The 23,527-nt window shown below is 43.5% G+C and overlaps 1 protein-coding gene across 1 annotated transcript; it reads right to left on the reverse strand.

Annotated features, from left to right (window-relative positions):
* Nucleotides 1-8,460: 8,460 nt before the first annotated feature.
* LOC139666063 (leukocyte cell-derived chemotaxin-2-like) lies at nt 8,461-15,845 on the reverse strand. Its single transcript, XM_071545154.1, has 5 exons — nt 15,810-15,845; nt 15,367-15,572; nt 14,839-14,996; nt 14,160-14,394; nt 8,461-8,524 (listed from the first exon to the last, which is right to left on the reverse strand). Exons 1-5 carry the CDS (start codon nt 15,843-15,845, stop codon nt 8,461-8,463), a joined length of 699 nt encoding a protein of 232 aa, XP_071401255.1.
* Between the last annotated feature and the right edge of the window lie 7,682 nt (nt 15,846-23,527).

The following is a 23,527-nucleotide window of genomic DNA, read 5'->3' on the forward strand; positions in this document are numbered from 1 at the left end:
CCTGAGATCCTTACTCCAAAGTCTGAAGACGGGACCGACAGGACTTTTGGTTTCGGATCGACCTGCCTGAGGATCTTAGACCAGCAGAATATCGATCATCTTTAAAATCACTTCTTTTTACTATTATATTTGTTTTACTTATCCTTCTTTTTCTTATCCTTTTATCTTGTGCCTTTTTGTTTTTACTTTTTAATTCATTTTACGAGTTTGAGGTTTGATTTTATTTGATTGTTAAAGCACTAGATTTAATTATTTTGAATCAGAATGCTGCCAGCAGAACCAGTCCAGTTTTCATGGTGAATCTGCAGGTTGGATCTGTATGAAGCTGATCAGGGCTTCATGAGGCTGATGAGCACATTTCCTATAAACTTTCACTTTTACAGCAGAGTGAAAACTCCACAGTCAGGCAATTATTCACTTTGGTTTGAAATGTTTTCACGGCTGCCAGGCAGAGATGGGGACTCACAATCACAATTTCAGTCACAATTTTAACTGCTTGAGATTTGACATGACGCATGAAGAGAAGACTTGAGACTTGACTTGGGTTCTGGTGACTTGGGACTTGACTCTGACTTGTACTTTGATGACTTGAAAAGGTTTCTAAAGTCTTGACTTGAGATCTTGTGTTTGTGTAAATGACTTAGATTGAAAGTGATGAGATTTGTTCCAGCAGACGACTGAATTTAAATTCTGTTTTCTGAATTTGTATGGAATGATTGAATTTATTGAAATTCAATCAGTTGAAACTGATTATAGAAATCAAACTCATGATGCTCTTACCAAGTTTTTATCCTATTAAAACCATATTGCATTGAAAAGTCCTAGATATTTAGTTATTTAGGAATATTCTAGGTTTGTTGTGTCACACCAATGTTTACTTGAGTTTGCAAGTGTTATACTATCTAGATTCTGTAGCTAAATTTCTATAAGTTTGATGCAGTGCCCAGAAACACTTCTGGTTGGAAGAAGACTCAATGTCATTTACATAATAGACATTATCAGTAACTCAAGCAGGTTAACTCAAATTGGACATCTAAATATAAATTTACAGACAGTAAAAGAAATTAGAATAATCAAAGCCCAAAAATATTCATAACTTTAATAGGATAAAGAAAAGTACATAGGCATAGTCTGTAAACTGAGAATTTCGAGATGTAAATAAATATACAATAGTAAGTAGGTGCATAGAACTGCATATGCTGGTTAACTACAGCAATGTTATAACGTTAGCTAGCTTGTAAGCGACCTATTTAATCAGGAGAGAAACAAAAACAAATTAGAAACCATCCGTTACTGGTCTGAAGTCTTGCCTATTACAGTTTAATGTGATCTAGTTTGATCACAAACAGCTAAAAGCCTCTGCTAACAATCAGCTAACGTTAGCTGTATAGCTTTCCAACAGTGGAAGTAAAGCGGTGAATGCGCACGGAGCGTTCCCGTGGCCCAGAGGCGCGTTCACGGACCTCCAGAAAATACAGCTTTATACGGCTCTTGGTGGCTTCCAAAGAAAAACAGACCCAATGATTTAAAAATTGATAATTCTAAGACTCCATTTTGACATTTTCCCAGATTTCCCAGTTTTACAGGCGTTTCTTTTCCCATGTATCTCTATGGGAAACAGTCTTTTTGGGCCCCATGGCGTCACGTGACTTGCAATACCGAGCTTGGCCACTATGCCAAAATCGCCGCACAGCCCAGAGCTGTTCCTGGGGGCTTGCTACAGGTGCACAAATCATCAAATCCAGATTTCACTGAGATATGTGGTGCAAAAGTGAGAATGCACGGAACTTGTCATTTGTGAGCGAAAAAACAGCATTTGAGATTCGTAGTGGCAGTTTCAAGCAGCTGTAGTTATTGACTTGAGTTTGTGCTAGAAAAATATCCAAGAAAAAAAATGTATTTGTGAGAAAATATTCTACAGGTGTGCAACTCTCATTGCATGAATTCACATACAAATTTGCAGATGTGCAAATTTTGTAACTTCACATTATTTGATATGATGTGTGAATGTGTTTTGCACCATATTCACTGCAGCAACTGTAGCAAAAATGTGAGCGAATGAGTTTCTTAATTTGTGATTTCACTAGCAAGGACCACACCATCAACAAGATGTATTTAAATGATTTATTGAGGACGATGATGAGCGTGGTTCTGGTAGTCGCATGCGTTGTGGGGAGGCTTCTTGGGGAATCCGCCGCAGCGCCCGGGCAATGACGGACCCCCTCAGGACCCTATAAGAAGGAGGAAGGAGAGGAAGAAAGAATAGGGCGGGGTGGAGGGGCGCAGAATACGAGAGCGAAAGGGGAACAGAGGGTTAGGATGGTATATTTAAGGGGTGCCGGAAGAGGCGCGGTTGAGGTGTGGTCCTGCTCCTGAAACTCGCTAGGTAAGCTTCAATTCACTAGCAAGGACCACACCATCAACAAGATGTATTTAAATGATTTATTGAGGACGATGATGAGCGTGGTTCTGGTAGTCGCATGCGTTGTGGGGAGGCTTCTTGGGGAATCCGCCGCAGCGCCCGGGCAATGACGGACCCCCAAAAACCTCCAGTTACTTAAGGAGATGAGATTGGGCGGATCTGAGATCTTTGAGATCTGAACGGATGTAGCGGTGATATATTTGGGAAGACCAGCGGCCCATGAGTTGAATGAAGTGTTCTGGGACGCCATTGCGGGAGGCTGAAGTGGCGGCTCCGATCCGGAAGGAGTGTCCGGAGTAGTGGACGGGAGAAATGGCGGACAAGGAGAGTACGTGGCGGAGGTGATGGTGGAACCAGAATCGAGTAGCCACTTGTCCGGATTCGGAGATGAAGAGAGGATCTAAAGGTGTTGCGTTCTGGGATTTCCGGAACGCGGAGTAGTCTGCGAGGGTCTGGAAGGGATTCAGTGGCGATTGGGCTTGGAAGTAGAAGATGGGTGTAGGCGGACCGGATTGGTTGGTTTTGGTTTGTTTTAGGTAGAATACCATGGTGTCTTCTGAAAAATGAGACAAGTCTGAAATGCAAGCGTGGCGACGTGGGTCGAAGTGGATGGTTGAGGTGGTGAATTCAGAGCATCTGAGGAAACCGAAGAAAGCGAGTAGGAACATGGCTTCTCGGGTTCGAGCTACGTGGGGAGTGCCATATCCGGAGCGGATGGTGTGGATGCAGGCTGACAGTAAGTCGGCAGTTAGAGGAAGGCGGCGAGGATCTTTTGCTGGCTCTTGACGTAGGAGTCCTTTGAGGAGTGAGGTTATCTGGGGATGGCTGGAAGCTAGGCTTGGACTGCCGGTTATGAGCTTGGAGAAGAAGCTGATGCCGCTAAGATAAACTTTGATGGTGTGTGTTTTGATGGCCATCGCGGAATGGGCGTAGGTGATGAAGCTAGTCAGGGTGATGAGATCGAATGACGGGAAGGTTATATTATGCTGTACGTGAAAGTAGCGGAAACGTTTCCAAGCTGTCCAGTAGGATGATAGGGTTGTGGGTGATAGGCTGTTGATGATGGAGTTCTGGGATTCGACGATCAGGGGTATTAGGACAGGATTTACAAGTTGAAAGTCAGTGCTGAATATGGAGGAACCGGTGTTGGGAAGGGATCTGCATGAGGTGCCAAGCTTCTGAACTTCTGAAACGAGAAACGAGAAAGAGAGTCAGCGATGGCGTTGGAATGACCAGGAACGTGAGCTGCGCGGAGAATATATTGGTGAGTAACGGAGTGCCAGACGAGGCGGCGCATGAACGGCATGATGGATGGAGAGTTGGAGCGTCCTTTGTTGATTATGTCAACGACTGCGAGGTTGTCTGAGTAGATGAGGATGGCCTTGCGGGACCATTCGTGACCCCACAGAATAGCAGCGGCTATTATGGGGTAGATCTCGAAGAGAGCGGAGGAAGCGACCTGGCATTCGTTTGCGAGCTCTGGGGGCCATTCTGTTGCGAACCATCTGCCGTTGTAGAAACCCCCAAAACCGGCGGAAGGAGCTGCATCCGTGTACAGGTTGATGTCATGCGGGTGAGTCAGATGGTCATCATAAAAGAAGGTGATCCCGTTCCAGTTGGCGAGGAGGTTGAGCCACAGACGGAGTTCGGCGCGGCTTGGACTGTCCAGGGAGATGGAGGTCAAGAGAGATGGGGCGGAAGAAGCGATGGATAGCAGGTGAGAGATGAAGGCCCGCCCTTGAGGAATGATGCGAAGGGCGAAGTTGAGATGGCCTAGGAGGGAGAGAAGTTGGCGTTTGGAGCAGCACGGGGCAAGCAGGAAATTTGAGATCAGAAGGCTGATTCGATTAAGCTTTTCGACTGGGAGAGAAGCCTGAAACAGGATTGTGTCGAGAGTGATTCCGAGGAACTCGAGGGATGTGGAGGGGCCCTCTGTTTTCTCTGCAGACAGGGGAACCCCGAGGTCGGAGAAAACTGAAGTCAGAGTGACCAGGCCAGAAGCGGGTGGCGATGAGGGAGGGGAAATGATAAGGAAATCGTCCAAGAGATGGACGAGGAACGGGATTTTATGGTTGTTGGACAGGATCCAGCAGAGGGCTTCGGACAGGGTGTCGAAGATTTTGGGGCTGCTTTTGCACCCGAAAGTGAGCCTGACCGCGAAGTAGTATGCACCTCGCCAGCGGACACCGAAGAACCGCCAGAAGTCGGGGTGAATAGGGAGAACCTTGAAGGCACTGGTGATGTCCGCTTTTGAGAGCCACGACCCTTTGCCGGCGAGTTTAATGAGGGCAATGGCATGGTTGATGGTGGCGTAGTTAAGGGAGAAGTCCTCGCTCGGAATCAAGCTGTTGATGCTAGGGATGGAACTGCCGTGGGGTGCTGAAAGATCGATGATGATGCGTTTCTTTCCGGAGTATTTCCTGGTTGCGATACCGAGGGGGCTGATGCGGAAGTTAGGAAAAGGAGGATGAGCGAATGGGCCGATCATGAAGCCTTCTTTAACTTCCTTGGCGAGCAGACTATCGACTAACTCTGGCTCGTTTGAGGCCGACAGAAGATTTTTGGCCTCGAAAGAAATGGAAGGTTGTGCGGAAATTCCGGGGTGGAAACCTTCTTTAAATCCGTTTAGGAGGAACTTGACGAAAGCTAGATCGGGGTGGTTGCGAAGAGCTGCTGCCAAGGCAGGGATGTTAATAGGTGTCGAAAGGTGCCTACCTAGCTTCTGCGGAGTGGGGTTGTGCGGGCATGCAGGGCGAGCGTGGCCACCACCGCAGAAGGAGCAGACGTGGAGGAAGCGGCACTGGGACATGTTGCAACCGGCATCATTGAAGTTGTTGCATATGGTGCGACCTCCTTGGTGCATGACGGGCCTGCCTTTTTTATCGATGCCCTTGGTTATGGGGAAGGTGACGGATGGGGCAGATGAAACAGGCTTTGGAGGTATGGGTGCTGGTGGGGCCGCTGATGACAGGCGAGAGAACGCTGAAGCCCTGGTTCGGTTTTGATTTGGCTCGGCGGGAGCGGGGATGGAACAGGAAGAGGCTGGGTGAGACGGGGCTCCACAAAGGGGGCATGTAAGGGCTGCACGGGCCGCGAAGATACGGCAGTAGGTTTCTGTGTCGAGAACGCCCCAGTATGTGGCCTCGTTGAACTGTTGAAGGCGGGCGGCGGCTTCGGAGGCGAAGTGGATGTGGTACTGGTAAAAACCGTTGCCTCCAAAACGGAGGGCCAGATTAAGGACGGTGGCCATGTAGTCGTCAAGTTCCTGGCGGCGGGTGGGAAATTGAGAGCAGAGAACGTCTCTGTAGAGAGAGAAGGCGTATGCGAACTCGGCGGGTGTAAGTTCTCTGGAACGGGCGGGTGTTCCCTCTTTCAGGCGGAGAAGGGTGCCTTCGTGTCCTTCGAGGAATCTATCAACGGGTGGTTGGTGGAGGGAAGGCATGAGAAGGCGTGCGAGATCTATGTAATTACCGTCGATGATTTGTTTACGTAGATTAGTGGGAACCGGAGAAGGACGGGAGGCGAAAGTGTAAGGAGGACGAATGGGAGGATTAGCTGTAGACAGGGTGAAGTTGACGGTTGCCTGCTGGGCTGGAATGGGTTGGGAGAGAAGACCGGAGTTAGGTGCAGCAGGAACTTGCTGCAGCGAGAGCTGTGGAGGAAAGCTGGGTGCCGGCATCCCGGTGCCGGAAGCCCCGGCTAGAGCGAGCTGCTGCGGTTGCTGGTAGTAGGCGGCGGGGGGCGCCGGCAACCCGGTGCCGGAACCCCCGGCTGGAGCGAGCTGCTGCGGTTGCTGGAAGTAGGCTGCGGGGGGCGCCGGCATCCCGGTGCCGGAAGCCCCGGCTGGAGCGAGCTGCTGCGGTTGCTGGAAGTAGGCGGCGGGGGGCGCCGGCATCCCGGTGCCGGAAGCCCCGGCTGGAGCGAGCTGCTGCGGTTGCTGGAAGTAGGCGGCGGGGGGCGCCGGCATCCCGGTGCCGGAAGCCCCGGCTAGAGCGAGCTGCTGCGGTTGCTGGAAGTAGGCGGCGGGGGGCACCGGCATCCCGGTGCCGGAAGCCCCGGCTAGCGTAAGCTGTTGCAAATGCTGGAACTGGATGGCGGGGGGTGCTGTGTCATTTGCCCTGGATGGTGTAGGCTGCCGGTGCTGGTGATGAGAACCTAGGTGGGAGGTGGAGGGTCCTGGAACTTCGGTGTCAGGCGCTCCAACTGACGTGGCTGATTGTGCGAAGTATTGACGGGAGGTGGTTGCTGAAGCCCTGGTGTTGTGTGGTCTTGCTGATGACCCGATTTGTTGCTGCACTTTTTGCTGCCTTCGAGCTGGAAGGCTGACGTTGTGACGTGTCGTTGGGGTGCGCGTGATGACGTCACCCGGAAGAGCGCTGGTGTTGACGGAGCGGTGGCCACGGCAGGCAGACATGAGGTTGTTGAATAGTTTTGCTTTGTTGTCTGTGCGATGGAAAGGAATTCCTTTATCCTTGAGAGTTTTTTGGAGGGTGGCAACGGTCCAGTCGGAGATCTTAGATGGAGGCTGGCCGACGGGGGACCTCGCTGGAGCGTGGTGACGCTGCGACCGGCTCCGAGTTGTGAGGCCGACATGAGCGGAACGACGGCGGGGGGCTGGAGTTATCCTCAAGGGCGAAGGAGTTGGAGAACTGCGGCGACGGCGATGGATTGGCCTTGAATCGCCGCGTCCTCTTTTTCCTGAGGAAGGTGGTGGGCTGGGAGACGCGGAGGATTCATCCGGTGAACTGTAGTAGTCTCGTATGTTGAGGAGCGATGAACCGGGCGGGATGTGGACCATGGAAGGGACTGAACCAGCCGAGCTCGCCCGCGACCTGGCCAGCTTTCGGGCCGTAGTAAGCGGGGTTTCAGGCACCGTGGCGACGGGGAAGTTGTCGGCTTCTGCTGCCGGTGCTGATGCCGTGGGCTGGAGGGAGCTTTGGGCTGGGCCGTCCTGGTTCCTGTCGAAAAGGTCATCGTCCGACGGGGAGAGGGAGATGAAATCCATTCCCTGAATGAGGTGAGTGGATGAATTAAGTTGCTCGTACGGCGTGGAAGTGCTTTAGAGCGAAGTTGCTTGTTCTCTGTACTGGCGCAGAATACGAGAGCGAAAGGGGAACAGAGGGTTAGGATGGTATATTTAAGGGGTGCCGGAAGAGGCGCAGTTGAGGTGTGGTCCTGCTCCTGAAACTCGCTAGGTAAGCTTCAATCATAGAACAGGATTTGTGCACCTGTAAATGAAGAATTTGAGAAGGTGAAACTGTTGTGTTTGTGGGAGAGAAAAAAATTCTACAAGTTTGCAACTCCTAAAGCATTTCTCTCTGTGACTTCAAATTTACTGATACACACGTGTGACTATTTTCCACAACTACAAATTCCACTGTCACAGGTGCTCAGTTGTTTTGCTCCAATAATACCTTCATAGACTTGAGTAAAATTGACTTGGTCACACAGCTGAGGTGTGACCAAGTCAATTTTGCTCGAGGTGTGTGCACAAACATACAGTTTGTTGAATCCAAATTTGCCACAGGCCTTAGTGTTTGTGATTAGCAGGTGCAGGAATTTCATTACTTCATTAAAAAAGATCCCCTTAATTTCAGTGTTTATTTTTGTGTGATGAAGTCATCATGCTCTCTGTTAAATCTTCAACCTGAAAGAGAAGTATATGAAGGGAGGCCGGCAGTTTTTATTGACAAAATGTGCCTCTACATGAAGAATGGATCTGAAGCGCTCAGCACTGCATTCCTCATGTGTGGAGAGTTAAGGTTTGAATTCAAATGAACGATGGAAACTCAACAGACGTTTTGTTGACATCAAGTTGAACTAATGTTGACATAATGTTGATCAGACACTGCTTGCCCTGCTTATTAAAAGCTTTATACAAAGCATCCTGACTTTCTGCATTGCAGCTTGGGGAGGATCTCTTTCGGTTCAAAGGAAAAACAAACTCCGCAAAATCATCAGCATCAGTCATATCATGCAAAATTGCCACTGTCAAATTCACAACCTTTACCGCTTTAAGTGACAAATTCACATTGGACCTAGCCGGACGCCACCAGCGATCCCGCCCACATCCTGCACAGTCTGGACGGAGCTTCAAAATGCCTGGAGCAAAAACAAGAAATCAGAAATCATTTGTTCCCCGAAGCATCAGATTTTACCACTCTTGTAATTAATAAAAAATGGAATTAATAATTATTTACCAGCAGGTAATGTTCTATGCACACAACTTAATTTATTTGTTTTTCTATACTGAAACACTTTCAAACACTCTCAATATAGCATTCTTTAATACTGAAAACCTCAATTCTGAATTTTATTGACTTTGTATTTACTTGAGTTTGTTGATTTGAATGTGAAATTCTGTTTGGCATTAAACTGGGAGAAGTTTCAATTTTTGTGGTCTGTTGCTACGAAACAGCGTGGGATCTTGGTAAGATCCAAGTAAACACAGTGAGTAAGACAATGTCAAATTTATTAGTAAAACATTGACGATTTAATAGTATAGAATGTCAGATTTATAAGTAAAAGGGATCAGCTGATAATGATTTGCAGGCTTTGACTAGTGACAGTGTTCTGCCAGAACACGAGTCCCTCCTGTGACTGGAAGATCGCCATCAGGTCATTGCACTCTCTGATGGAGGCTCTTGTTGTTCTGGACTTTGACAGCTGATGAAGGTCCAGAAGATTTGTGTCCCTGGCCCCCGGTCTGCTGCAGTAATCCCTCCTGCTGAGGAAACCCAGAAGTGTCCGAGGAGTCTGTGATGTTTGCAGCAGCGTTCGGTCCATTCATGAACTGAATAGAGAATTCATGTTAAACTCAGTTAAGCTCCTGCAGTGTCAGTGTGAGTGTGAAAGTCTCCTAGCTGTAAGGAAACAGAATGTGAATTGAATTGGAATGACAGGAAACAGAACTGATTTCCATTAAATTCCATGAAATTCCACTTCTAAGAGAGTTTGTCTCGACTCGCTAAACATTATAAATCGAAACAATATGAATCAAATAAAAGACAGTACAAAAAGTCAAACACATTCAATCATAATGTATGGATTATGATTGATGATTATGATGATTATATGTTCTGCAGGATCAATCCTCAACTCATTTTCATTTATTGTTGTTGATATTCAGTGTTGATAATATACAGTATAACACTGTGTGTAATCCCTCCTGAAATTCCAATTCAATTCAAACTCTTTCCTGTAGGTTTTTTCAAATTCCAATTTCAACTCTTCAGTTGAATTGGATTTAATGAGTTCATTCATGAATTGACCCTAACCACTTTTTTGTGCTCAAATTCAAAGAGCCGACCAAGGATCTTCCACCACACCAAAACACCAAAGCAGTTCTCTATCACAATGGTTCTCAACCTTTTTCATATCAAGGACCCCTAATTTAGAACACATTAGAGCCATGGACCCAGATTTGATAAGATTTTGTTTCTCTGACCCAAACTGAGAATATTTTTATTGTTAGATACGATTTTGTCCAGAATTCCAAGACTGTACTGTAGGTAAAGAGATAAAAGTGAAACTGATCAAAATTATCATTCTTCTACTCATTCTCTAATTGTGTATATTTCTGAAGTTTAACACTTGATCAACTTGCTGGGGACCGCCTGGAACCCCCTCAAGGACCCCTGGTGGTCCCTGGACCCCACGTTGAGAACCACTGCTCTATCACACACCTGGCTCGAGTGTCGGTAGTTGTAGAGCAAAGTTGGTCCCTCTTGTGTAAGAACACATGGAGCAGATACAGTACCTCTTAATGGAATGTATTGAAATCAACAAAAAGGATTTTACCTGGAGAGCCGTCGTACGTCTTCTGCAAACTGTCCGAATCTTCAACCACCTGACTGGATCCTGCTGTCGCTCCCTTCTCTGGAAGCGCTAACCTTTAACCTTTAACCTCCACAAAGCTGCGTAGACTTTAGATAGATTGTGGCCCCGTTCAATTGATTCAGAATGTTACATTTCAGCAGTAAATTCATAATCTTGAACAGCAGAGAGACTCTGTCCATATCCAATCGTTCTCCAAACCTTAACCCTTTATATCCTAATTCTGACCGGGACGTGCCCCCATTCAATTTATAACCAAAACTTACTTTAACACAGATTCAAGTAATCCATCACAGGGAAATTATACTGAATGCTGTATGAACTAAAATCTTCCCATAAGGCATGCTGCAATGAGTAAACAAGCGTATGGATTTCATTAAAAATGCTTTGTGTAACCCAGATACCAAGAAGAAATTAGCAGCTGATACAAACTATTAGATGATAATGCGCATGGATATTTTAAATGATTGCTATAGCAACCCTACAGGATAATATCAGCCTATCAAACCTAAAAGACATTTTAGTATGCACCTGTTCCTTCAATAAACCCATACAGAAAATAGATATTTATACTCATATCTATATCTATGTGTATCTATATCTATATTTACTGTATATCTATACTATGTAGCCCACATACTCGCATTCAAAATCCTCATGCTTTCGCCTCATGTTTTGTCATCTACCAGAAAATGATGTTACAAACACAAAATCTAGTGTTGTAGTCGAGACCAAGACAAGACCAAGACCCATACCAACTGTAGGAGCCATTTGAATTTGAATATTATATGTGTTTGTATATAGCTCACTCTGACCACTAGGGCCTGGTATAGGTTCTGCTCACGTGGTGACAGGCAGCACAGCAACAGGTGTTTTAAATGAACAGGTTATCAGTATGAACCTGTAGGTGACGGGGAGCACACGGTTCTTACCGTAATCCGTCTTTGTCTCAAACCCAGCATCAAACAAGACTTCATTCATAAGTGGTAAAGTACTGTTTTTGTAAATATTCAATTGTTGCAATAAATGAGAACATCACCCAAAGAAGAACAGTTATTTTTGACATTGTTTATTTTAAGTGGATACGAGTGAAGAACATTCCTTACGTTAAGTGATTAATTAAATTTGTTTTTTGGATAGTCACTACACAAGTAAGAACCGTATTGTACGGAGGAATGAACGGCACTACTGGAAGGAGGCTGTTGGTTGGATTGGCATCGCATGGGTCAAAAGGAACTGCGAACAACTCCTCTCTTCACCAAGCAGCGCTGCAAACAAGGAAGAGCAAGGTAAACGAGACACAGCAGATAATCCAGTCTGTTTTATCGCTGCCTGTTTGTCTGAAGCGGAATTAAACTGCGAGTAATCTGCGCCTATTTGAATGATTACTGGTTTATAAGGAAATTGGACTGCATTGGTGCTTTGGATTGTGGCGCTGGATATCATTGTTGCTGGGCTGGATTGCGTGCCTATGTGTATGGAATGGAAAGTGGAGGAATTATCTGCCGTTTGTGATTGAATGAGATGGCTCTGCTGATTTTGGAAAAAAGGCTGACGCTGAAGATGTTACTCCTATTGAGAGTGTTGCAAAAAGTAATGTTGAAAAAAGAGAGAGAAAATTAACTGCAAAAGGTTTTATGCTTAGTTAAACCTAAATCAAGCCTCTAAAATCAAGCTATGGATTGATAATCTGTTATCTCTCCAAATAACAACTGATATTGTTTGCAGTGTTGAAAAACTTTTAAATGTAATTTAACTTAAGATGAGTTTAATAAGCTGTGTGATGATGCTGCTGAAACCCACAACTCACTGATGGAGTTCCACGGCCTGAAGAAGAATACAAAAGGCAACAACCTTGGTTTGAACCTAAAAGTAAAGCAAATAAGAATTTCTTGCATGATATAAAGAAATGGTTGGTGGATGCTAAAAAATGTTGTGAAATGGAGAGTGAAAAGAAGGATGGTCCTCATCAAGCTGCATAGTCTGTATGAAAAGTGCTATACAAATAAAGTTATTATTATTATTTTTATTATTATTATCATTATTATCTAATTCTAAAGCTTCAACCACAAATTCTGCATGTTTAAGAACAAAGGCTGAAAAAGCCTTTTTTGCATTTGGAGCAGGAAAGATTGAGAAGAAAAAAAGGAACAACTGGAAATGGAAACTGAATTGGCTGCTACTACGGCTAAACTAGCCATACTGGAAAGCAGTGAAGTGGGAAGTGTCTCCGCCCCATCTGATGGAATTAATTCATATTACAGTAAAGAAATGAAATCACAATCAGTTAAGGAACAATTACCTCAGTCAGATCCACCATCACAAAAACCATTTTCAAAAACACTTGATGCACGTCCTAAAGAAAGGAAACATGCACAAACACAACTAAATGACAACTTCACTCCAAGGCAGCAAGTACAATCCTCTCAAAGGTCAATGAGAGGCAATGCAACCTTCATTACTACTTATATCATATTACCACTTACCTACTGTGCAATACCATATATCACTTATCATTTAGCATTTATATTATTCATAACACTCACGCTCCTGGTGTTGTATGTTATATTGTATAATGTATTATAAATTGTATTGTAATGTACATTGTGTAATATACGGATTGTATTTATTGCGTATTGTAGTTCTTATATTTTGTACTGTATTGAGTAAAAACAGGACAATTACAGTTACTACATTTCAAGATATAACTTGTAAGCCTAATTCTGAGGAGAGTAGGCAACAGAAATATATGGTCAATCTGTCCTTTCATTGTCCCATACCAAAATGCAAATACAATTTCACTCATATTTCAAGTTCACTCAGCAATCACTGACTGACCCAAGGGTGGAGCTACATCACTGGTGGGACAACATGTTTACTATTTGCTTGTTTGTTTTTATTTATGGTTGGGGTTACAGTTAAGCATTGTTAAGCACAGTTCTGCTGGTTTGAATGACTTCTACTAGATTTAGACTTTAGTTTTGTGTATTTGTGCTTATGTACTGTCTATATTTTATTATCCACAAAGCCCTTATGTCTGCCTCCTGTGTTTTAGCTGAACTCATCCAGACTCTGAGGTCCTGCTTACCTGGAGCCTTCGATAGTTTTCAACTTAGGACTGCAATTTTGAAACCCATGTAATTAACATTTATTTGTCACTGTCTAACAGTTCTTCTGTTATCAATAATTTATCTTTACTGTGTTCAGTAAGGAATCTGGATGCCTGTCTGGCTCTGGTTTGGTTTGGACTCTGGTCCTGTGGTGCGTTCATGTTTTTTGACTGTACACACCTGACTGGGATGTGGGGTTTGTTTTTGGTTTGGTTTGGTTTGGTTTGGTTTGGGTCATCGTCCGCTGCCCCTCCTGTGCAGTCCAACCAGTTGCGGGACATTTGTTCCTTAACTGGCAAATGCCATAAAAAGACTAATATTGTTTTGTTGGAGTGGAGTTAGACCCAAGAGCCTTTGGGCCTTAGACAAAAATCAATATAAACCTCACCCAAACCCCGACCCAAACCTCCAGTCAATGATCACCAAAAAGACAACAATCACCAACAAAAAGCAACCAACAAGAAAAAAAAATGTCAGGAATACTGTCAATGCTTTTATTGAAAAGAGCCTTTGCTGTGTAACTTGCATAATTCTAATGTTACTTACTACAATCTTCATTAGATATCTGCTGAAACAGATCAACTATTTCACAAATGAAATTGTGGTTCATCTGAGTTTAACTGGTTCTATCATCCTCTACATATATATTTTAAATTTTAGCGTCTTGCTCAAGGACACTTCAACAGGACACATTGCTGTTGATGAACAAACATTGGTTACTGCAGGGATTGAACTGTGATGTTTTGGTTGGCAGCCTCCCCCCCTGTCTCAATGGAAACCATCAAACCCACCGTGAGTAATCTAGCCCGAAATCCCAGTGGAGCCATCCTTTGTCCTGAGTATCCTCCGTGTTCAGAAAGTCAATGGTGCTTGTGGGATCAGACTTGTCACACATCTCGACGTGAACATGCGAGGTGATTCCTGGGAAAACGCTCTGCATGGGCAGCATGGTGCCGATCTTCTCACCCTTCTGCACCGTGCCGTAGGTCTTCACGGGTCGGATGTACCACAGCTTAAAGCAAATGTCTGGAGGAGACAAAGCAGATGGTGGTACAAAGCAGTGGTTTTAATGAGCAGAGTGGTTCTCATCATGATCCATGGAGGTCCAACAATCTGCAGGTTTTCTCTGCAGCAGCTCATTTCACCAATTAGTTCCTCCTGTATGGCTGAAGGTGCGCTAATAAGTGAAATGAGCTGCTGTAGTGATCGGTAGGAATGAAACCTGATTGGTGGAAAACCACTGTGCTAAAGTTTGAACAATCAACTAATCCAAAATCAGCAATCTGGAAATCATTACCCAATCAAACACAGTTTATCATCATCACTGTTAGCCTTCAGTTAGAAATTACTAATAACTGGAGATCTCAATTAATTGTGACAATGTCAGTTTTCAGCCTGTTCATTTCACTCTGTAGGAGAGGATTAAAGAGATAAAGGTGTTTCAGAACAACATGGTGGAAACAGACAGACCTCCTGCAGTGATATTGAGGCCTTTGTTGATGGCTGCATTTTTGTTCACATCGACGTAAGGACGAGCTGCGTTGGTGATCTTCAAGTCTGTCGGAGCATAGACGTCCGAACCGTCTGCACACTCAATGTCAACTCCTTTGTGTTTTCCCCCTCCAGTACTTCAGTTAATGGAAAACAGCAAACTTACATGTTGCAGCATCATCACATTTTCATAGACAGCTTGTTATTGAATTTGCTTCTGTATTTGCCTGTCTTATAAATTTTAGGCTTATTTCATGTCTAAAATCTCTCTTTTTATTTTACGGTCTTTTTTATGATTTTTATTTCATCACGTAAAGCAGTTTGTAATTGCTATAAAAAAGATTATTTCATTATTAAAAAAGATATTATTGTTAAATTAATAATGTATTATATAATTGAAACAACAACAATAATGTTAATTCATACAATAATGTAAAATCCAAAGGACACATTTGCACTAGACCAGTTGAACTGGATGGATGACCACATCAGGAAGTGTAAAGTTACCGAGGAGCTCCATAGTGTCCACTTCCCTTAATGTCTGAACCTCTGATGGTGTTTGTGGGGTTTCCACTGCATAACTGACCAAACTGTAAACCGGCACTGACTGTGATCAAAGCTGGGAACAGAAGAACAAAAGTAGAGGTCAAATGATACCGTTGTTCAGATGATGATGATGACGATGATGATGATGATGATGACGATGTTTGAAGCTTCAATTAAAACATCATGACTGAAATATCGACCTGACTCCCTCTGAGCAACTGCTGTTTTCCTTGATGATATTATGATAATAATGACATAGCATGGTATATGATGGTGTCTATATATTTTATGTTATATATACTGTATATGAATATGTATAGTATGGTAATGGTATATATATTTGGAAATGGTATATGATGCAAAAAATGAAAAGTGGAGGGTAAATTAAAATCCTTCTTACCAGCTAGGAGAGCTGTGATCAGGAAGCCTGCTGCACGCATGTTGCTTCAGTAGATCCTGTTGCTTCAGTAGATCCCGTTGTTTGTTGGTTGTGATCTAATCCAGTCTGTCTTCACTCCTCTCTTATATCGACACAATGGTCCGTTTGATCCTTGTCAGTTCTGGTTCACACAGTATTTTGGCAGTGGAGTCTGTCTGTTGCTCAACATTTGGACTGTTATGTTCCGTTTTTGCTTTGCTTTACTGGGTCAACTCTGTAATTCTGCAACTTTTATTGCAAACCCTTGGAAACACAGTTTAGCAAACAAACATGGTTTGTCAATATTTGATATTTCAACAACATTCAGTGATAAACAAGTTCTCTGATCGCCTGGAAAGTAAAACCACTGATGAGTTTCTTCTGCTGTGTGATTAATGTCACACACAGCTGTCTGACATCTTCTGTCAGACAGGAAGCAGCACGTGAAGCTGGGAAAACACGTCTCTGACTCCCGGACCATCAGCACCGGTTCCCCTCAAGGCTGCGTTCTTTCCCCTCTACTCTTCTCCCTGTACACCAACAGCTGCACCTCTAGTCATCAGTCTGTCAAGCTCCTGCAGTTCGCGGACGACACCACCCTCATTGGGCTCATCTCCGGTGGGGATGAGTCAGCCTACAGGCAGGAGATCGACCGCCTGGTGTCCTGGTGCGGACTGAACAACCTGGAGCTCAACGCTGTAAAGACAGTGGAGATGGTTGTGGACTACATGAAGAACCCAGCCCCACTCACCCCCATCACCCTGAGTGACTCCCCAGTCGACACTGTGGAGTCCTTCCACTTCCTGGCCTCCATCATCACCCAGGACCTCAAGTGGGAGCTGAACATCAGCTCCCTCACCAAAAAAGCACAACAGAGGATGTACTTCCTGCGGCAGCTGAGGAAGTTCAACCTGCCAAAGATGATGATGGTGCACTTTTACACATCCATCATTGAGTCCATCCTCACCTCCTCCATCACCATCTGGTACGCTGCTGCCACTGCCAAGGACAAGGGCAGACTGCAGCGTATCACTCGCTCCACTGAGAAGGTGATTGGCTGCAATCTACCTTCTCTCCAGGACCTGTACGCCTCCAGGCCCTGAGGCGAGCAGGAAAGATTGTGGCCGACCCCTCCCACCCTGGACACAAACTTTTTGAAACGCTCCCCTCTGGCAGGAGGCTGCGGTCCATCAGTACCAAAAAAAAACGCCACAGCTCCCGTCTGCAGCTGGCCTCATCAACAAGCCCCGGGACCCCCACTGACACGGACCCTTATCCCCCTCTCTATACTCCATGCTGTTAACCTTTGCACATTCTCTGGTCAATATTTTGCACATTCTTGTACAAACTGTACATCTTTTTCATTCACTTTAAAAAACAGATATATTGCACATATTTTTTTATTTTATTTTCATTATATTTTTTATTGTATTTTTTTTTCATAATCTGTATTATTTATGTTTATTGACTTTTTGACTTGCAGTACTTCCTCTTAACCTATCCCTATTATTTTCCTATTATTTTTCTCAATTTATATGTTTATTGTATGCACCTCCATACCAAGGCAAATTCCTTGTATTGTGAAAACTTACTTAGCAATAAATCTGATTCTGATAAGGCAGTCATTTCATAGAGCGCTCTAGTATTTAGTGTTTGTTCAAGTGCTATATATCCATTTTCAGAAACTTCAATTTAATTACTGCGAGTTTCAAAAAAATCTGATCCCATTTTCTAAAATTAGACGATGTCGTCACAGCCAATAAGCTGCTGCTTTTTCATAATGACATTCACATGGTGGACTTTTCATTTGGAATTAACTTGTAATGTGTAGACATATTCCCAGTTTAACACAACAAAACTCTGTTCTACTTGGTGATTAAAGTGACTCTGACTCCAGCAACAGTTCCTTGTTCTGGGTTTGATTGGTGAAATGAGTGTTAGGATCTGAAGCTGACTGAAGGAACGGATCGATTTGGTTTCAGATGTTCTGTAAAGACATTTGAGACGAGCCGACCTTCTCCGCTGAGGTTGATGCCAGTCGGTGTAAACGATGACCTTGCCCTTGAGCGTCATGTCAAACGGAGCATAGACAGTCGCTCCACCTTTGCACTCTATATCCAGACCTTTATGTAGCCGCCTTCCCCTGAGACAGAGCAGATTCAACCTCTTCAACAGGTCAGGTCAGTTGTGTTGTGTCAGTTGTGCAAAACATCCCTTCTATCTCTCCCCTAGCTCTTAATCGTGTCCACTTTCCTTGTGTTGAGTGTTGAGATGAGTTCTGTTGTGATGAGCTGTGTTGAGTTGTGGTGTGTTGTGTTGAGTTAGGTTGAGTTGTGTTGAGTTACGTTCTGTTGAGTTTTGTTGAGTTGTATTGTGTTGAGTTACGTTCTGTTGAGTTGTGTTGAGTTGTGTTGAGTTGAGTTGTGTTGAGTTAACGTTCTGTTGAGTTGTGTTGAGTTGTGTTGAGTTGAGTTGTGTTGAGTTGTGTTGAGTTGAGTTGAGTTACGTTCTGTTGAGTTGTGTTGAGTTGAGTTGTGTTGAGTTACATTCTGTTGAGTTGTGTTGAGTTGTGTTGAGTTGAGTTGTGTTGAGTTAACGTTCTGTTGAGTTGTGTTGAGTTGTATTGTGTTGAGTTGTGTTGAGTTACATTCTGTTGAGCTTGGGGAGGATCTCTTTCGGTTCAAAGCAAAAACAAACTCCGCAAAATCATCAGCATCAGTCATATCATGCAAAATTGCCACTGTCAAATTCACAACCTTTACCGCTTTAAGTGACAAATTCACATTGGACCTAGCCGGACGCCACCAGTGATCCCGCCCACATCCTGCACAGTCTGGACGGAGCTTCAAAATGCCTGGAGCAAAAACAAATCAGAAATCATTTGTTCCCGAAGCATCAAATTTTACCACTCTTGTAATTAATAAAAAATGGAATTAATAATTATTTACCAGCAGGTAATGTTCTATGCACACAACTTAATTTATTTGTTTTTCTATACTGAAACCCTTTCAAACACTCTCAATATAGCATTCTTTAATACTGGAAACCTCAATTTTGAATTTTATTGACTTTGTATTTACTTGAGTTTGTTGATTTGAATGTGAAATTCTGTTTGGCATTAAACTGGAAGAAGTTTCAATTTTTGTGGTCTGTTGCTACGAAACAGCGTGGGATCTCTGGAAAGATCCAAGTAAACACACTGAGTAAGACAATGTCAAATTTATTAGTAAAACATGATCAGGTGACGATTTAATAGTATAGAATGTCAGATCTATAAGTAAAAGGGATCAGCTGATAATGATTTGCAGGCTTTGACTAGTGACAGTGTTCTGCCAGAACACGAGTCCCTCCTGTGACTGGAAGATCGCCATCAGGTCATTGCACTCTCTGATGGAGGCTCTTGTTGTTCTGGACTTTGACAGCTGATGAAGGTCCAGAAGATTTGTGTCCCTGGCCCCCGGTCTGCTGCAGTAATCCCTCCTGCTGAGGAAACCCAGAAGTGTCCGAGGAGTCTGTGATGTTTGCAGCGGCGTTCGGTCCATTCATGAACTGAATAGAGAATTCATGTTAAACTCAGTTAAGCTCCTGCAGTGTCAGTGTGAGTGTGAAAGTCTCCTAGCTGTAAGGAAACAGAATGTGAATTGAATTGGAATGACAGGAAACAGAACTGATTTCCATTAAATTCCATGAAATTCCACTTCTAAGAGAGTTTGTCTCGACTCGCTAAACATTATAAATCGAAACAATATGAATCAAATAAAAGACAGTACAAAAAGTCAAACACATTCAATCATAATGTATGGATTATGATTGATGATTATGATGATTATATGTTCTGCAGGATCAATCCTCAACTCATTTTCATTTATTGTTGTTGATATTCAGTGTTGATAATATACAGTATAACACTGTGTGTAATCCCTCCTGAAATTCCAATTCAATTCAAACTGTTTCCTGTAGGTGTTTTCAAATTCCAGTTTCAACTCTTCGGTTGAATTGGATTTAATGAGTTCATTCATGAATTGACCCTAACCACTTTTTTGTGCTCAAATTCAAAGAGCCGATCGAGGATCTTCCACCGCACCAAAACACCAAAGCAGTTCTCTATCACAATGGTTCTCAACCTTTTTCATATCAAGGACCCCTAATTTAGAACACATTAGAGCCATGGACCCAGATTTGATAAGATTTTGTTTCTCTGACCCAAACTGAGAATATTTTTATTGTTAGATACGATTTTGTCCAGAATTCCAAGACTGTACTGTAGGTAAAGAGATAAAAGTGAAACTGATCAAAATTATCATTCTTCTACTCATTCTCTAATTGTGTATATTTCTGAAGTTTAACACTTGATCAACTTGCTGGGGACCGCCTGGAACCCCCTCAAGGACCCCTGGTGGTCCCTGGACCCCACGTTGAGAACCACTGCTCTATCACACACCTGGCTCGAGTGTCGGTAGTTGTAGAGCAAAGTTGGTCCCTCTTGTGTAAGAACACATGGAGCAGATACAGTACCTCTTATTGGAATGTATTGAAATCAACAAAAAGGATTTTACCTGGAGAGCCGTCGTACGTCTTCTGCAAACTGTCCGAATCTTCAACCACCTGACTGGATCCTGCTGTTGCTTCCTTCTCTGGAAGCGCTAACCTTTAACCTTTAACCTCCACAAAGCTGCGTAGACTTTAGATAGATTGTGGCCCCATTCAATTGATTCAGAATGTTTTCAGCAGTAGATTCATAATCTTGAACAGCAGAGAGACTCTGTCCATATCCAATCGTTCTCCAAACCTTAACCCTTTATATCCTAATTCTGACCGGGACGTGCCCCCATTCAATTTATAACCAAAACTTACTTTAACACAGATTCAAATAATCCATCACAGGGAAATTATACTGAATGCTGTTGGAACTAAAATCTTCCCATAAGGCATGCTGCAATGAGTAAATAAGCTTATGGATTTCATTAAAAATGCAATTAGATATTTATACTTGTATCTATATCTATGTGTATCTATATCTATAATTACTGTATATCTATACTATACTTTGTAGCCCACATATATGCCATCAACCTGCCAGGGACTGCTGGCATAATCTGGAGTAGGGGTTATGTCATTGTCTTACTATTTGTCTGTGCTTATATGCTTTTGTCTGTGCTTATGTGTTTATGTGCCTATGTGTTCCTGTATGTTTCTCTCTTAATGTTTTTTATATGCCATCAACCTGCCAGGGACTGCAGATGAAAACTAGCCTGTACGGCTAAATCTGGCACTTTTACATGATGGACTTAAGTACTCATGTTAATTAATGTGCATTGTCGCTTCTTAAATAAATAAACTCAAACTCAAACATACTCGCATTCAAAATCCATGTTTTGTCGTCTACCAGAAAATGACATTACAAACACAAAATCTCAGATTTGTAGTCAAGACCGTCTCAGTCAAGACCAAGACAAAACCAAGAGCCATACCAACCAAGACCAAGACCAAGACAAGACCAAGACAAGACCAAGACCCATACCAACCAAGACAAGACCAAGACCCATACCAACCAAGACCAGACCAAGACCAACCAAGACCAAGACCAGACCAAGAGCAAGACAAAACCAAGACCCATACCAACCAAGACCAAGACAAGACTGAGACTGAAAGAGTATGAGATCAAGATCAAGATCGAGACTGCTCGCAATTTACAATAGTAAATGTAACACCAGGCCGTCCTTCTGGCTCTAAACACCATTAATCTAAATATCTTATTCAATGGCTGGGCCCTGCATAGTATCTTTTTGTGAATATTGTTAATAGGGGTCCCAGCACGTAGTGTTTTTGTTCAGATTATTATTATTATTCCGTTTCTGCCGTAAAAGTATCTGGGTCTCATAAACCGTGAGGACTACAGGTCCCAAACTTGCCAGACACGTTCAAAGTCTCAGCCGCTACTCAGGCAAAGAAAACGACACCAATCGACCTGATGGTGGCGCTATAACAACCAGTGTTGCATTTTGGGCAATAACTTCTGAACCATAATGCATAGATCAAAATTCATTACGCATCTATCCATACAGGCCCTGCCCATTTCCGTCTGACTAAATTTTCCGCCATTTAGAATTTTCTCAAAAACCTGTTTTGTGAACTCATCCTAGACCGTTGAGGCAATCATCTCCAAATTTGGTATGCATCATCTCTGGACTCGCATGATTACAATCAAAAGATTTTTGAAATTCCAAACCATTTTTCTATAATTGGCTTCCAAACTTTTGTCAAATGTTGTGGGCAGGGTCTATGATATGAAAATTGCCATAACTCATGAACACATTGTGCTATCTTCACTAAATTGAATACACTTGTGTAGGTATCTACTCTGAGGTTATGTGTAACATTTGGTGTGCACATCACACATTTACCCCAGAGGTTATCACGTGCTTGGATAAAAACTTGTGTATATACACAATAGTATGTAATATGTACTGATTATAAAGTTGTGCAGTCGCTTTGATAGTTTTCCCACCGTGCAGGCGAGGGCATCGAGAGGCATATTCAGGTCAGGCAAGGAGTCAGTCAGTCAGCAGTCAGTAACGCTTCCTGAGACGGCCTCTAGAGGGCAGCTGTGGCTCAGAGATGAGCAACGGGAGACAGAGCCTCCTGTTGTGAAAACTAAAGTGAAACATTCCACAATTTGCTCCAAACTCTCCTAACAGGATTTGTAAACAGTAACCTGATAACTCGTCTTCTTCTCCCCTACAAACTTAACAGTAGGTAACGTTATTACCTTGCGGTATTTAAGTAACGTTAGTGGAATTATTTAATTTAATTTAATTTAATTTAATTTAATTGAGTTTGAAGTGAACACGCACCGTGGGCCTGTAGGCTACAGGATCTGTGGTTGTTCACATGTTCAAGAATAACATGCAGCATGAGTATTCAATGCAGAGAGTGAACAAGACCCCCCCCCCCCCCCCCCCCCGCCTCCCTATGGACTTAGCTGGTGAAATAAATGTTTAAAAAAAATACACATCTTTAGTTTGTCTCTTTAGTCTCTCACATTTGATGGGATGTCTGGGCTCATCAGAGCTGCTGTAACTGTTGTTGCTGCAGATATCGATCCAGAACATCCATCATGAGTTTGGCTGTGGCGGCTGCAGCGGTCTGTTTGGTCGCTGCAGAGCTGCTGTGAAAGAACGCTGCCACTCATCTCACCAGCCAAGCTCTACCCAAATATCCTCTTCCTTGTCCGTCATGTCTGCCTCTTGGCTTCACAGTTTTGCATTGCAATGTGTTTGCACCCACTGCTGGTCAAACTGTGTGATGGGTGGAGAAGGAGAAGGAAGGGCAGAGGCAGCAGATTACAGTAAGCAGCAGACAGTGAGCTCACAGGGTGAACGTCCGATGAACATTGTTATATGCCACGATGTACATCGTCATGATTTTACATCACAAATGATCATCCCATCCTTAGTTTTATACATTTCCAAGAATATTTTTTAAACCAGGTGATGGTGACGAGGCTGGAGGCGGCAGCCTCGCGGTCTAGCAGGTTAAAAACTGTAAATGTGACCCAGAAACAACAGCAAACTAACATTATATCTATGTAGAATCCATGAGAATCATTTAACATTGATTCAAATTCATTGATTTGAGTCATTGATTAAACATCTAATTAGCAATTTATGTACAGCAGGATTCGAAAATACCATGTCAAGTCAT

This window comes from Centroberyx affinis, unplaced genomic scaffold (assembly GCF_046629955.1).
Source record: "Centroberyx affinis isolate AG114_WGS23_722 - 3 ecotype Tasmania unplaced genomic scaffold, CSIRO-AGI_Caff_v1 ptg004783l_1, whole genome shotgun sequence".
NCBI classification, from domain to species: domain Eukaryota; kingdom Metazoa; phylum Chordata; class Actinopteri; order Beryciformes; family Berycidae; genus Centroberyx; species Centroberyx affinis.

Bases quoted from the DNA above. Each gene is read 5' to 3' on its own strand.
- LOC139666063 (XM_071545154.1), bottom strand. From the start codon at position 15,845: ATGCGTGCAGCAGGCTTCCTGATCACAGCTCTCCTA. The intron at 14,997-15,366 runs GTAACTTTACAC...CATTAACTGAAG, and splicing joins GGACACTATGGAGCTCCTCG to TACTGGAGGGGGAAAACACA. The intron at 14,395-14,838 runs GTCTGTCTGTTT...TGTCTCCTCCAG, and splicing joins CCTCAATATCACTGCAGGAG to ACATTTGCTTTAAGCTGTGG.